The sequence below is a fragment of the Prionailurus viverrinus genome, chromosome A2 (genome assembly GCF_022837055.1).
Source record: "Prionailurus viverrinus isolate Anna chromosome A2, UM_Priviv_1.0, whole genome shotgun sequence".
Lineage (NCBI taxonomy): Eukaryota > Metazoa > Chordata > Mammalia > Carnivora > Felidae > Prionailurus > Prionailurus viverrinus.
The window spans coordinates 109,901,258-109,916,007 of record NC_062562.1 but is presented as its reverse complement, the minus strand read 5'-3'; the positions used below and the strand labels follow the sequence as shown (position 1 = coordinate 109,916,007).

Genomic DNA, 14,750 nt, shown 5'->3' with positions numbered 1-14,750 from the left:
AGCCCGCCCCCGGCCCGGGCTGCACCACTCCCGGGGAAATGGTGGGGGCTTACAGAGACAGACAGGGAGGTCTGTACGCCCCGAGCTGCCGCGGCCGGACAAAGATCATCTGGAAAGAGATTTAAAGGTTGCGTATGTCTAAATATGTGAACATAGTGGCAGTATGGGGGTGGGAAACGTGGAAGAGGAGTTTCATCTCCCCCTCTGATTTTCTCCGTTGGGTTTTTCCTGGCCCGGCTGCTCCAATGGGAGCCTCTCGCTGCTGCCTCCTGTAGCTCCTCCTCCCGGTCCGGCCAATGACGCGCAGGGGGCGGTGACTGTCGCTGGGCTAGCGGCGACCGACCGCTCGGCTCGCCCGAGCTCGCCCGCTGCTCGCCCGCCGCTCGCCCGCCGGTGGGAGGGAGGAGAGAATTCGAACGCTTCCGTGGTTGGCCATTCGGGGTCCTGGGTTTCGAGCTGCCCCAGTGCGGCTGGCGTTCCTAACGCGCGCACACATATCGTTTCTTCTTAATACTTTCAAAGAAACAGAATCATCTTCAAGCTGGCGGGAGCAATGGTTCATATAACGAAAGGCGAGCTGACCCAGGAGGAAAAGGAGCTGCTGGAAGTCATCGGGAAAGGTATGGGTGCTGGGCTGCGACCGGGCGCTGCCTGCCTCGTCTGGGGGCGTGGCGGAGCCCTGGAGGCGCCCCTGGCCGGACTGACCCTCCGCTGCTTTTCAGCGAGGTTGGCTGCCTCGCACGGGGAAATAGCGTTTCTCTCGATGGTCTCGGACCGGTTGCGTGGGCGGAGAGGAGCGGAGCGGGAAGCACTGCTGGGACTCGAGCTGAGGTTGCAGAGGTCCGTCTCCCAAATCAGCTTTTGGAAACATACACGTTTCCAGGCCCCAGCTCACATTGTAATGAGCGACCTCGGTGTGTGGGTCCCTGGATGCACATTCTTCAAAACTCTCAAGGTGATTTTGACCACCGTCAGTCCGGGCAACAGTGGCCTCAGGTTCTTAGAAGGGTGTCTAAAGGGCCGTTTCGACTTCCGGAGGCCGAAAGATCTGGATCCTTTAGCTGTCCCCGCCCCCGCCTGGGGGGTGGAGGGAGCTCCTAAGAAGGGTTCTTTATAAGGGCACAGAAGTAGGTCGGTAAATCGCCTCATTGAGGGTTCTACATCCTGGCCTCCCTGGCTTCCTTCCAGAAGCTCCCGGCCCCCGCAGGAACCCGCAGGGAAGCGAAGAGGTTGCCTAGGCGTCCATGGCCGTCGGCGCACTTAGCACAGCATGGATCTTCTCAGCGAGTTCTTCTGTGCTTTCCCTTCCACTCCCCCAACGCCTGTCCCACTTCCGCCGCTCCGGGTGCTGGGGCGGGAGATGCAGGCCGCGGGGACGAGCCTGAAGCCCTCAGTCCCCGAGTGGACGCCCCAGAGGAGCTCCCTGCTGAGTTCCGTTACCCGGCAGGTGACAAGAGTGTGACTACGTGGCTTCTCCTGCACGGTCACGGCTCCGGGATGGAGATGCATGGGACTGCGGACATAGTTAATGTGGTTGATTGAAGCTCAAGAGTGAGATAGCCACATCTGACCTGGAATGGCAGAGAGGCCGCTTACGACAGCATAAAGGCTTCCCAGTGTCCAGTCTTGTTTCTGTTAAGCAGCCAGGGTCAAATCTGGATCCCCCAGAGACCATGGCAGATTTATTTTTCATGCTGACAAGGCAAGTCTAACTGTAAAAGAAAAATCGGATTTGAACCCAACAGGTGCTGATGAACGGATCCCACCTCATCTCATGTCAACAATTTCAAGTCAGTCACATCTACATTCCTCATGCCAAGAGTTCTTTGCCTAGAACTGTGGGTCGTGTAGTTGCTGCTTTTATTGTTTCTTCTGCATGGTACTGGCTGACCTTTTTGACACTGCACTCTTTCTGTTTTTCCTGAGGCTCTGGGATTCCAGTCAGCAAACATGTAAGCCCCAGCTGTGTGCCAGGTACTTTGGTAGGCAAAAGGAAACAGGATCCACCCAAAATCCACCAGGGATGCACATTCTGCTTTTAAACAGTCAGAGCTATCAGTTTTTCAAAAGTGTAAACAAATGAACAGTTTTGTAAGGTGGGTTTCTGGAAGGGGCGGGTGGTGGGGGGGTGGGGCGGGGGTGGAATCCTTGGAACATATTCCTAGGTGTACACCAGTTTTTATTTTAAAGGTGGTATGAAAGAGAATTAATTAAGTTTAGTCTGGTTAGCACTGTGATGTTTCTGGGCCCAAATGGTGCATCAAGTTGCATTGGTTCACAGACATTGTGGTTCACCAATTTCATTGGCCCAACCCATGAGAATAACTGAGATGGACTTAGTCTGTGACACATTCTTATCAAGGGAAGGTCCATGGGACATCTCTGTACTCTCAAAGAAAAATAATGGGACATATGAGAAAATACCAACTATAGTCAGCCTTTATTGAATGTTGGTATGAGCTAGCGTAATTCTTAGCACTTTACAAGTATCGATCCATTTAATCTTGATGAGCTAGGAACTGTTATTATTTTTTGTTTATTTTTGAGACACACACACACACACACACACACACACACACACAGTGTGTGAGTTGGGGAGGGGCAGAGAGAGAGGCAGAGACACAGAATCCCAAGCAGGCTCCAGGCGCTGAGCTGTCAGCACAGAGCCAGACCTGGGGCTTGAACTCACAAACTTTGAGATCATGACCTGAGCCGAACGAACTCCGACGCTTAACTGACTGATCCACCGAGGCGTCATGAGCTAGGAATCCTACCACAATCATTTGCTGGTGATGTGGCCTTGGACACATTGCTTTTTCTGAGCTTCTGGTTCTACATGGTACCTACCCCACAACATTGCTAGAAGAATGCAACGAGTTAGTGTCTGTAAAGCATTTAAAATGCTGTTTGTGTTGTCTGTTATTACGGTAAATGAATCGACAAGTTGGATAAGTTGCCCAGTGTCACACAGGAAATAAGTGACAGAACAGAGAGATCATTTGGCCCATAGTCCTAGAAATACACTGGAGTTGAAAACAGACCAAACAAAAAATGATACCAATACCACAGCAGTCCTTACCATATTCACTTCTAGAGACAATTTAATTTCAACAAAACATTATCATCTGTCAAGTTAAATTAGTTTTAGTTTTAAATGTTACTGATTCCATAGTTTTGTGTGCATTTAATTTGAGAAATAACTTTTGGTTTATAGTTGAATAGAGTTCATAAACAAAGTTTATGTTTGTACTCATAAGAATCATTTTTTTTTAAGTGGGTTGGTAGCGTTCTTAAGGTTTTTGCTTTTGTCTATGTTTTCCCTTTGATAACATTTCTCAACCTGGAGAAGTACTAGATTAGTCAGCACTAGTACTTGGAACTGACAATAAATTTTCAGCCAAGTGTGACCTGCCATGTTGGCCAATCTCAAATAAACTCAGCACATTTTTGAGTATCCCTTTTAGGCCCTCTAGAAGTTAAGCAGACTGCAAGTGAGACTTAAAATCCAGAGAGTACTGTGTGTTGCTTCTGGACACCTTTAGAACAATTTCTTCTTCAAGTGAATTCACTTGGTAGGTCATTTACAGCTTACCTATTTATTAGAACACCCAGAAGAAGTTCCAGATAAAACCGGGAAGCTGTTTGGTATATACCATTTATATATTTCAGTTAACGATGGCATCCATTTTACAACTTTGAAGAAGAGAAAATTGAAATCACAGAAGCACATTTAATGGGCTTATATTAGGCGTAGATTGGCCCGTTTTTCTAAGTTCTGATATCTTTTTTGTTAAGCACTGAGGAAGCACTATTTCAAAATAAATAAAATCTTCCTTTAAGGGTATAAACCAGAAGATCTTCAATCACTTATCTTGTTTGGTACTTAACAAGAAAGGAATGTATTTACTACTTTTTTTTTTTTTTTCACTGTTTGCATAAAAGGGGTTATGTAATAGTCTTGGACAATAAGGTGTATTTCACCAACGATATTGAAGTATAATGAAAGAACAATCAATGGTGCATATTTAAAGTATATTCCAGATCTTCTATATTTTCCTGCTGATGTTATTAAGTAAGGAAGATCAAATTAGAAATCATCACAAGGTTTTCCTCTTGGGGTATTTTGCTCATCTATTTTCCAAAATCTGGAAGCCCAAACAGTTTGAAAAAAATTTTTCATCCCATTCCTTGCATTTCAGAAGGCTAACTGGTACTCAGTGATATGTGTGTATATACCTCATCTTTTATTTACTTATTTTAAATTTCTCACTGACGGGGCAGATATAACTTAGATTGTTGGCCACTGGGCTAAGCATTTTATACAATTATTGACCTGTTCTCTCATGTGAGCCGTAATCCCCAGATTCCCCCTAACATATAGCATGCTTTGACAGGCTCACAGTCCCTATGGTGCTCTCCATTTACTGAGCAAACATCTCCTGATCAGATGGAAAATAATTTCAATTATTTTTCACTGGCTAATGGAAATCAATTGAAGCATCTTTCTTAAGTGAAATTAGGGTGCCGGAGTTTTGTTCTGGTTTAATTCCTTTCTAAAGATGTGACAGAAAGTCTCTGATGAGAAGCCCAGGTATGGCTAATGTCCCATGTAGAACTTGCTCACATGCTTGAAGGCCTTCCTCATTCGTTCTGTAGCCCCTCATCCAGTAGTACTAACTGTCCTCAGATGGAGTCCAGGGTGGGAAAAATGCACTGTTTACGAGGTAGCTGCTGTTGTAATCCAGAGACTTGTAGATCATTCGCCTGACACATTTCCCCAGCAGAGCTATTTCTCTGTCGATCTAAGAGACATTTCTCTGCCTGTCCCCTGTTGGTGTCAGACAACCAGATGACCTGCCTGCAGAGCAGGTCAGGGAGAAGGAAGCAGGCTGATCTTTATTCTGCATTCCACATTTAACTCTGGAAAACTAGCAGAATTTAGCATCTTCTTGAACTGTAATTTTCAGTTAAAAGACAGAAATAACTCCTCATTGTGGGATTCTCCTTTTATGTCCTTTCTGGAGGAGAGGCTTATCTCAACCTTTCTTCCTGAGAACATTCAATTTCATTTGTCTCGTCCCTGTCAAACCAGAAATTTTTTGGCAGAACGAGTGGCTGACTGTTATTAATGATGATAATAGCAACATTCTCTCTTGCAACTACTTGCTTCTGTCAGTATGCCTTACAGAAGACTGGAAAAACCTGACAGTTGTGGCCCAATTATGGCTTATTTCCAAATGTACAAAGGACTAACCTTCAGGTTTAAGTTAGAGGACTTTCAGTATGAGAGCCTGATTATTAACCAAAAAGCACTTTTATATGGAACCAGGCTTTAAAGATATGTTTACTTAAGCATTTCTAAACCAAGAATTCTATTATAAGTATGTTGCCATCAATTCACAGGGCCTAGTGATGACAGAGAATATAAATACTGACTGTATTTTGAACTCCAATTATTACATTGACTGGAATTTAAGCTTTAGATGGTGGGCTGGACTAGATGCCCTTTAAGATTTCAGTATTAAGAGTCTTATTTATGCTTTGTGGTTACTGTATCACTGCCAAAAAGAAAATATGGCCAATTTAATATACTCTAAGGTCAGTGGAAGTAAAAACAAGATGGGGCTATTTTAGTTACTATAACTCTGTTCTGGGTAATTACTTTGTGGGAAAAATACTATGTGTTGATGCTTTGTTTCTTAACAATCTAACCAGACTAGTTTTAGTTTTACACATAACCCTTTAAAATTTGTTTCCGTGGTGTTAGATTTTTTCTGTTATGATGATAAATAAATTTAGTTTACATTTTCTTCTTCAGTCTTTTCTTTTTTTTCTTTTTTTAAAGGTACTGTTCAAGAAGCAGGAACACTGTTAGCCAGCAAGAATGTCCGTGTCAACTGTTTGGATGAGGTAAAATTTAAATTTTTTTTTAACGTTTATTTATTTTTGAGAGAGAAACAAAGTACGAGTGGAGGAGGTGCAAAGAGAGAGGGAGACACAGAATCCAAAGCAGGCTCCAGGCTCTGAGCTGTCAGCACAGAGCCCGACGCCAGACTCGAACTCACAGACCTGGAGATCATGACTTGAACCAAAGTCAGACGCTTAACCAACTGAGCCACCCAGGCGCCCGAGGTTAGGTAAAATTTAAAAAGCTGAATAAAGTGTTTTATTTTCTATGAGAATGGATAATATATAAAATGCAGTAGTAGGCGTTCTTATCTAGCATTTGTGATTAAGTTATACTGATCTCTAAACCAAGTGTAAGCAGGCAGTTTACAAAATACAAATAAGCATGTAAAAACATGTTTAATTTTATTAATAATCAAATAAGTCCAAATGAAACCAAATCATATTATTTCTTGTAAAGTGTGGGAAACATTGGACTTTTTACATACTAATGGATTAGGTATAAATTGGCATCACATTCTGGAGAACATTTTAGAATATGTGCCATTTTTAAATGTACATACTTTTGATACAGCAATTCTACTTCTGGGGAAAGTTAACCGAACCTAACCTCAACTTTCTAGTATAGTTGCTTTCCAAAATAACTTTCTGCAATGAAGGCGATGTCTGTTCTGAGCTGTCTGATACCAGCCATTAGCCATGGGTGGCTCGTGGCTACTTGATTATTCGGTGTGGTTCTAGTGCTGGAAAGTTTACATCACTTGCTCGTGCAGAAGGGGAAGGGGTTTTATTGATCCTTTCCCCAGACATAGGTAGCAAAATTAATGTCAGACGAATTAAAGATTCAAGCAAAAAATTTTAAAAATTTTTAAAAAGATGAAGACTCTCATAGATTAAATTAGCTAATCCACCAAGAACATACTAGCCTTAGGTGTTCACTTAAAAGCTTATGACTTTGAGATTCATAGAGAAAAAGATAGAATTCAAAGGAGCAATTTGTAAAACTGCCGAAACACTTTGACAAACCACTAGATTAAGTAGAAAAAAAGTAATACAGGGAACAGAAAATTTGGATAACTAATTGACAGTGTACTAAGATAGAAAAAACAATAGTACATTTTCTTTTACCTGCAACATTGATAAAAATTAGTCTGTGTTACCCTATCTTACAAAGGAAATTTTAGCTAATTTCAAAGAAGTTTACCTAATGCAGTAGTAGACATTACAAATAAACAAAAATATGATCTCAATAATAAAGCAACTTGAAAAATTAATTTTAACTGTCAGTAGTTCTTGGTTAAAAGAAGAAATAGAAGTAGGAATTGTCTACTATTTAAAACTGAGAACATTTATCAAAATCTACTATTTATCAAAAGCTGTGGTATGTGGCCAAAGTGATATTCAGGGAAAATTTGCATTTGTCACAGTTATCATCATTGCTGCTATTATTATTATTATTATTATTATTATTATTATTATTTTGCAGCATTTATTGTACTTTCAACTTGTGTGGTATTCTGAGCTTTCAACTAAAAATTGTTTTGGGGCGCCTGGGTGGCGCAGTCGGTTAAGCGTCCGACTTCAGCCAGGTCACGATCTCGCGGTCTGGGAGTTCCAGCCCCGCGTCGGGCTCTGGGCTAATGGCTCAGAGCCTGGAGCCTGTTTCCGATTCTGTGTCTCCCTCTCTCTCTGCCCCTCCCCCGTTCATGCTCTGTCTCTCTCTGTCCCAAAAATAAATAAAAAAACGTTGAAAAAAAAATTAAAAAAAATAAAATAAAATAAAAATTGTTTTAAAAGATTAGGGTATGCTCAGAGAATAAAAGGAGTGAATGAATGAATTAAAATAGAAATAAACATTTAAAAAAGCCATCAGGCACAAGCAACAAAAGAAAAAAATTAAAATAAAAAGGTTTGTGCTTCAAGGTATACCATTAAACAGTGAGAAGATAATCCCACAGAATGGTTCTACAAATCCTATCTGATAAGGGAATTGTAACTAGAAGCTATTATGAACTCCTACAACTCAACAGTAAAAAAGACAAATAACACTATTAAAAACTGGACAAAGGATCTAAATAGATACTGTTCCAAAAGATACTCAAATGACCAATGTGCACATGAAAAAATGCTCAGTATGAGCTGCCAGGGAACTGCAAATCAAAACTGCAGTGAGATACCATGGGACACCTGCTGGGATGGCTATAATAAAAAAGATAAATAATAATAAGCATTGGTGAGGTTGTGAAGAAATGGGAATCCTCATTGATTGTTGGTGGGTAAATGGCACAGCCAGTCTAGAAAACAGGTTGACCATTCCTCCCTTGATTAAACATAGAGTTTTCATATGGCCCAGCAATCCTAGGTGTATTTTCCTAAGAAAAATAAAGCATATGTCAACACAAAAACTTGCTCATGAACGTTTATAGTAGCATTATTCTTAATAGCCAAAGTTAGAAACAACCCAAATGTCCATCAGCTGATGAGCAGATAAACAAAATGTAGTATATCCGTACAGTGGAAAAGTCCTTCATAAAAAGGAGTGAAGGACTGGTAAATGCTACAACATGGATGAACCTTGAAAACATTTGCCAAGTCAAAGAAGCCCGTCGTAGAATACTAAATATTATGATTCCATTTGTAGGAGCTGTCCAAAATAAGCAAATCCATAGGGACAGAAAGTAAATTAGTGGTTGCCTAGGGCTGGGTAGGAAGGTGGTGGGGCGGGTGGGGGGGAGGGGGTCCCTGATAATGGATAGGTCGTTCCTTGTGGGGGAAATAAAAATATCCTAAAATTGATTGTGGTGATCCTTGTACAACCCTGCAAATATACTGAAAACTATTTGATTGTATGTATTAAATGGTGAATTTTGTGGTATGTGAATTATGTATCTCAATAAAGCTGTTTAAAAAGCATAGAAAAAAACAAAGTTCTCAGCATAAGACCAAAATATTAGACACAGTCTGGAAAGTATGAGCCAGAAAATGATGTATATAAATACCAAGAAAGAGAGAGTATAACTGTAGTTATACAGGAAATTTTCATAAGTTTTTGTGTTGAAGCCAATATATATGAAAACCCATATAACAGTAACTTTATAGAAAAATAAAAATGAATATATTCATCTCATATAGAAGTAGAAAAACTAGAATAATTAAGGAAAATTTGTGTAAATATATTTAAATGCCAACCACTTCCTAAAGCTGCAAACCTGAGTATGCTTTACAAAATGTTCAAGGACTTCTCATTTTACACAGATTGCAGTTAGTTCATAAAAAGATGGGAAGATACCCAACTCATTTGATAAGACTAGCGTAACACTGATGCCAAAATAGGAAAAAGACCAAGAAAACCTTGGGCCCAATTCAGTTTATAACTCAGATACAACAACTCTAAGATACTAGCAAATTGATCCAGGAGTATGTCAAAATAATAATTAAATAATAACCAAGTAAGGTTTCTCCAAAAGTGATAGGATGGTTCAATTTAAGAGAATCTTTCAATATTATCCATTATATTACAGAATAAAAGAATCACCTATGTTTATCTCAACGGATGCTATAATACCTTTGATAACATTTAGTGTCCATTGATGGTAAAAGCTCTTAACAGATTAGGATAGAATAGGTTTTTTTGGTAACTTGATAAAAGATTTGTGGAAACCTTCCCCAAACAGTAGCATCCTGCTTAATGTTAAAACATTAGACACACTTTCATATTTAATGGTAAAACCCTAGAAGCATGAGAATCAGGACAAGGAGATTCCTGAAGATTCTGTGAGCAAACTGCAGACCGATTAGGCCTCCTCGGTGTTCCTTGAAGGCAATACCCTTTGCTCTCAAAGTTTCCGACTTGCATTCCCTTTACCTGGAGCAGTCTTCCCCTAGTTATTTAAATTCTTTGTGTCTTCACTCCCTCAGGAAAGTTTTGTTCAAATGCCACCTCCTTAGGCGGACATTTCTTAACTGTCCTTTTATTTAAAAATAATAATCTCTTTCTCTCTGTCATTCTGTTTCCCTCTTACTCAGTGTTCTTTCCCTGTAGCACTTATATTACCCCTGCCTTATCACCTCAACTAAAATTTAAATGTCAGGGACTTAGACTGGAGGAGCATGGAATTTGTTCATTGCTATCCACAGTGCATAAATCTGTGTCTGACATATATTAAGCACTCAGTAAAGATAATACGTAGTAATCATTGCATTCAAAGTTTATAATTTTTTGTTCTAAGTTATTATAACCCTTAGTAAAAAGAAAGAAAAGCTTAGTATAAATTATCACTTAACATGTTTGGCTTCTCTTACCTAGGGTTGTCCAGGCCAGCACTGAAATTTGATATGGGAAAAGCATACACTGTATTACAGACATGACAAGGATAACAGGTTCAGAGATTGCACAGCAAATGATATGTTTGGGTTTGCTCATTACCTCTTTGAAAAAAAGCTCTCATTGATTAGTTCTGAAAACCAATCCCTGTTACGAAGACCAATGATAAATAAGAAAGAGCAAAAATAAAGAAAAATTAAAAGGGAGAGAGAGAGAGAGAGAGAGAGAGAGAGAGAGAGAGAGAGACAGCAGAAAAGGAGTATCAGGAAATAGGAAGGCAGTCAGGTAAATGGACAGAAGTGATCAACAGAAAGGACAGTTAAAACAAAGCAGACATAAAAAAAAGTGAAGACACTTTGCAATTGCAATGTAAGATTCAAAAACTGCACATCTCCTTTGTTCTTAAACATCTTTTCACACTGTGTTGAAAGCTGCTTTAGGGTTATGTATTTATTTATTTTAAATATATAGGACAATTATAACCTTTACTTATACAATGGGATTGCTGTGTGATAAATCGCCTACCTGCCTGTATTGTGTCCTTCTTTTCCCCCAGGCTGCACCTAGCTTCTTATGTCTAGGTTATAGCATCCTACGAGGCTACCACCCTAGTCTTGCTTTGAATGCATTTTTGTCTTATTCGAAAGGTAATAACCATATAATTCATCCCCACTTCCTCAGAGCTGCCTCTGTGTATTGAGATCCTGATTACCCATGCCCACCTGAATCACTCCCAACCTTTAAATACCTCATCCTTGTAGATACTCCCAACAAAGGGAGTCTTAACATTATAATCTTACCAGTTTTTTATTGTTCTCAAGAAACATTGGCTACTCCTACTAAGATGTCTCTTGTACAGCCCCTTGAAAGGTCTCAGCCTTCGTATAATTCTTATATCAATAACACTTCTAGAATATTGATGGCTTGTGTTCATAATCCTAGTGTGGACTCATAAAGAATGATTCAAATTATGTTGACATTCTAAGATTTACTACAGTAACAGATTCTACATTTTAATGTTTATTTATTTTTGAGACAGAGGGAGACAGAGCGTGAGTGGGGGAGGGGCAGAGAGAGAGAAGGAGACACAGAATCTGAAACAGGCTCCAGGCTCTGAGCTGTCAGCACAGAGCCCAATGCGGGGCTCGAACCCACGAACCGTGAGATCATGACCTGAGCCGAAGTCAGACGCTTAACCGACTGAGCCACCCAGGCACCCCCAGATTCTACATTTTAGAGAAGTCTTCATCCAAAACAACTTTGAAATTCCAGCACTTAAAGAGTTTCCCTGGTTTGCTTTGAAAATCCACTTAGAGAACACCTTGCTCATTTATCTACCACGTAGCATCAGATACTCAGAACAAATAAGTTGGATGTTTTGCTGGATATGCACAAAACATGCAGACTAAACAATGTAGTGTGAATATGACCAATCATTTCTTGATATTTATATTGTATATATGATCAAATCATATATATAATCAAAATGTAAATGTGGTTTGGGGTATCATTTTAAAAATGATACTATTATAATATACATTTCCTGTATCTTGTTTTTCTCATTGGCAGTAATTCATGGAAATTTCTCCAATTCGTTAGATACAGATGCATTCAGTCAAGAGGTTCACGATTACTCTTTTCGTGGTTATGATTTACAAGTGGATACAACATGCTTTATTCAGCTTTCTCATTGATAGGCATTCTGATTGTTTGAGATGTTTTTGTTTTCATGTTTATGCATTTGTATCCGTTAGTTTATTTGTTTCTCCAGTAGCTAAGTATGTGTGGTAGAAATGTGAACCCTGATGATCTAGGTTCTTGTGCCTCCCTGGACATTTTACTGGCTCTGTGAGGTTGAGCAAATCTTCTTTGAAACTATTTGCTAATAAAAAATTATCAGATAACAGGGGCACCTGGGTGGCACAGTTGGTTGAGCGTCTGACTTCAGCCAGGTCACGATCTCGCGGTCCGGGAGTTTGAGCCCCGCGTTGGGCTCTGGGCTGATGGGTCGGAGCCTGGAGCCTGTTTCCGATTCTGTGTCTCCCTCTCTCTCTGCCCCTCCCCCGTTCATGCTCTGTCTCTCTCTGTCCCAAAAGTAAATAAACGTTGAAAAAAAAAAATTATCAGATAACAAAACTTATTTTTCCTCAGTAGTTTATGAAAGATCCAAGTGAGAAAGTCAACATAAAAGTACTTTATGAGTTTATTAATTCATGTTTCTTTTATGTTTTTAGTTTAATTTCAGGAGTTGTTCATAGGAGAAAAGGTAAATAAATATAATTAATACTTTTTCCTTTTTTGTTACAGAATGGAATGACTCCTCTAATGCATGCTGCATATAAAGGAAAACTTGATATGTGCAGATTACTTCTGCGACATGGAGCTGATGTAAATTGTCATCAGCATGAACATGGATACACAGCCCTCATGTTTGCTGCACTTTCTGGTGACGTTTTAGAATTTATTCTAATGTATCAGTATCAGTCACCTATGCAAAATTTTTATAAGTACATAGATACTTTTAAATTACATGCTTTTTTATTATAGTAAGTTTAAGGTCAATTCTTACAGGAAAGGTGGGAATTGGTTCTTGAAAGGTTGTAACGTATAAAGTATGTTATATAGTTAATTTGGTGATATGTTTCTTTGCTTATTTAAATCAGCTGATTGTATGGACAATATATTTTGTGTAGAGTTAAGGAGTTGGATCATTATTCTTTCAAGTGAGTTCCATTAACGTTCTGTATCTTTGTATGTTGAAGTAATATGAAAACTTCTTTGGTCTCTTGAAAAAATAGCTGCTATGTTAGAGCTGTCTGTTTGCTTCACTGACATTTATGTCCTAAATATGCTGATCCAGTTAGAAACTTACTCTGATTTGTGAATAAAGACAATTGGGAATTGGGAAATATTTACAATTAAGTGGAGTCATCTGTATTTGTAGTATTTGTAGTTTTTTTTTTTTTTTTAAGAAAAGGAAGATATAATACTCTCATACCTTAAAAACAGTAATCTATATTTTTATAATCCTGGAAGAGGAAAGCATTTCTGGAGAAGGGGTGGGGATAGCTTAAATAGATGATGGGGATTGAGGAATGCCCTTGATGTGATGAGCAGTGGGTGTTGTATGAAAGTGATGAATCACCAAATTCTATACCTGAAACTAATATTGCACTGTATGTTAACTAGCTTGAATTTAAATAAAAACTTGGAGGGGAAAAAAGAAGGAAAGCCTTTCTAAGTGTGATATATAAAATATAGAATATAAAAAGGACAACATTGACCAACTTGGTTATATATAATCTTAACATTTCCAAATATAGAATATACCAATGTATAAGGTACAAATGAAAAACTGAGGAAAATATTCATTACATATCTTAAAGGGTCATATTATTATGTAGCAGGAGCTCTCATAAATCATATAGAAACAAGTACTGCAATAGAAAATTGGACAGAAAATTGAACAGAGAACAAAAGACATAGAGCTGGCCCATAAGGATATAAAATATTTTCACCAATTAGCAAAGAAATGCAGTTGGAAAAATAAATGATCATTTGTCACTCACTGTATTGGCAGAGGTTAAGGAAGAGTGATCATGTCCAGCGTCAGCATAGGGACTTCTCTGCACTGTTTTGGCATATGCACATCTGCCCAACCTGCTAGAAGTCAGCCTGGCAAAATGCCTTTAAAATAGGCATAACTTTGATTCTTCAGTGTTTTCCAGGAACTGTTCCATCCTGCAGAAATTAATGGAAAATGCTGGTCACTAAGTATAGTTCATAATAGCAAAATATCTGTAATGATTACATTAGCAATAGAATGCAAATAGAATAAAAGCAAATGATAGACCGTCACCTGTTGTATCATTATTCCAGGGCCTGTGGATGTGAGGATTGGGATGGATTAGTAGTAGATATTAAGGGGAGATTTTTCATTTTATCACTCTTTGTTGTTGATATTTTTTGTTCTTTTCACTTTATACGTTATCAGTAAAAAAATAGATTTTGTTAAAAAAAAAAAGTGATAGTTCCATACCGTCTTTGTATTGCCTGATGTTTTTCCCCCAAAATGAGGTTAATCTCTATATGGGTTTTTGTATTATTTTACTCTTTATTCTGGTTATGATTTACATTTCAGAGAAAATGAAAATATTCACAAGATAGAAACCTAAAACTAAATGAGGAAAAAGGGTACAGATCATTTGAAGGAGGTGTTTTCAGTTGGGCATTTCCTTAATATTAACAGATACGTTCCCTTCTAACGTCAGGTAACAAAGACATCACGTGGGTAATGTTGGAAGCTGGTGCTGAGACAGATGTTGTCAACTCTGTAGGAAGAACAGCAGCTCAGATGGCAGCCTTTGTGGGTGAGTTTTTACGGCATTTTTTAATTAGGTTGTATCCAAAATGTCCTCCGTGAAGAAATAGCACTTCGCTTCTCAGAGTACAAATAGTGTCATGTTTAGTTTTAAAGAAGCAAAATGTTTACACTTTGCTGGGTTTTGTCTAACTTAAT

The 14,750-nt window shown here is 39.0% G+C and overlaps 1 protein-coding gene across 1 annotated transcript in view; it reads left to right on the top strand.

Annotated features, from left to right (window-relative positions):
- The first annotated feature begins 338 nt into the window (after positions 1 to 338).
- ANKMY2 (ankyrin repeat and MYND domain containing 2) overlaps positions 339 to 14,750 on the top strand; it is a 35,663-nt gene continuing 21,251 nt past the window's right edge. Inside the window, exons 1-4 of the mRNA XM_047845009.1 lie at positions 339 to 620; positions 5,846 to 5,910; positions 12,539 to 12,677; positions 14,503 to 14,601. Of these exons, the coding sequence (XP_047700965.1) occupies positions 554 to 620; positions 5,846 to 5,910; positions 12,539 to 12,677; positions 14,503 to 14,601 (370 nt within the window). The 5' untranslated portion in view covers positions 339 to 553. The remainder of the gene's footprint in view (positions 621 to 5,845; positions 5,911 to 12,538; positions 12,678 to 14,502; positions 14,602 to 14,750) is intronic.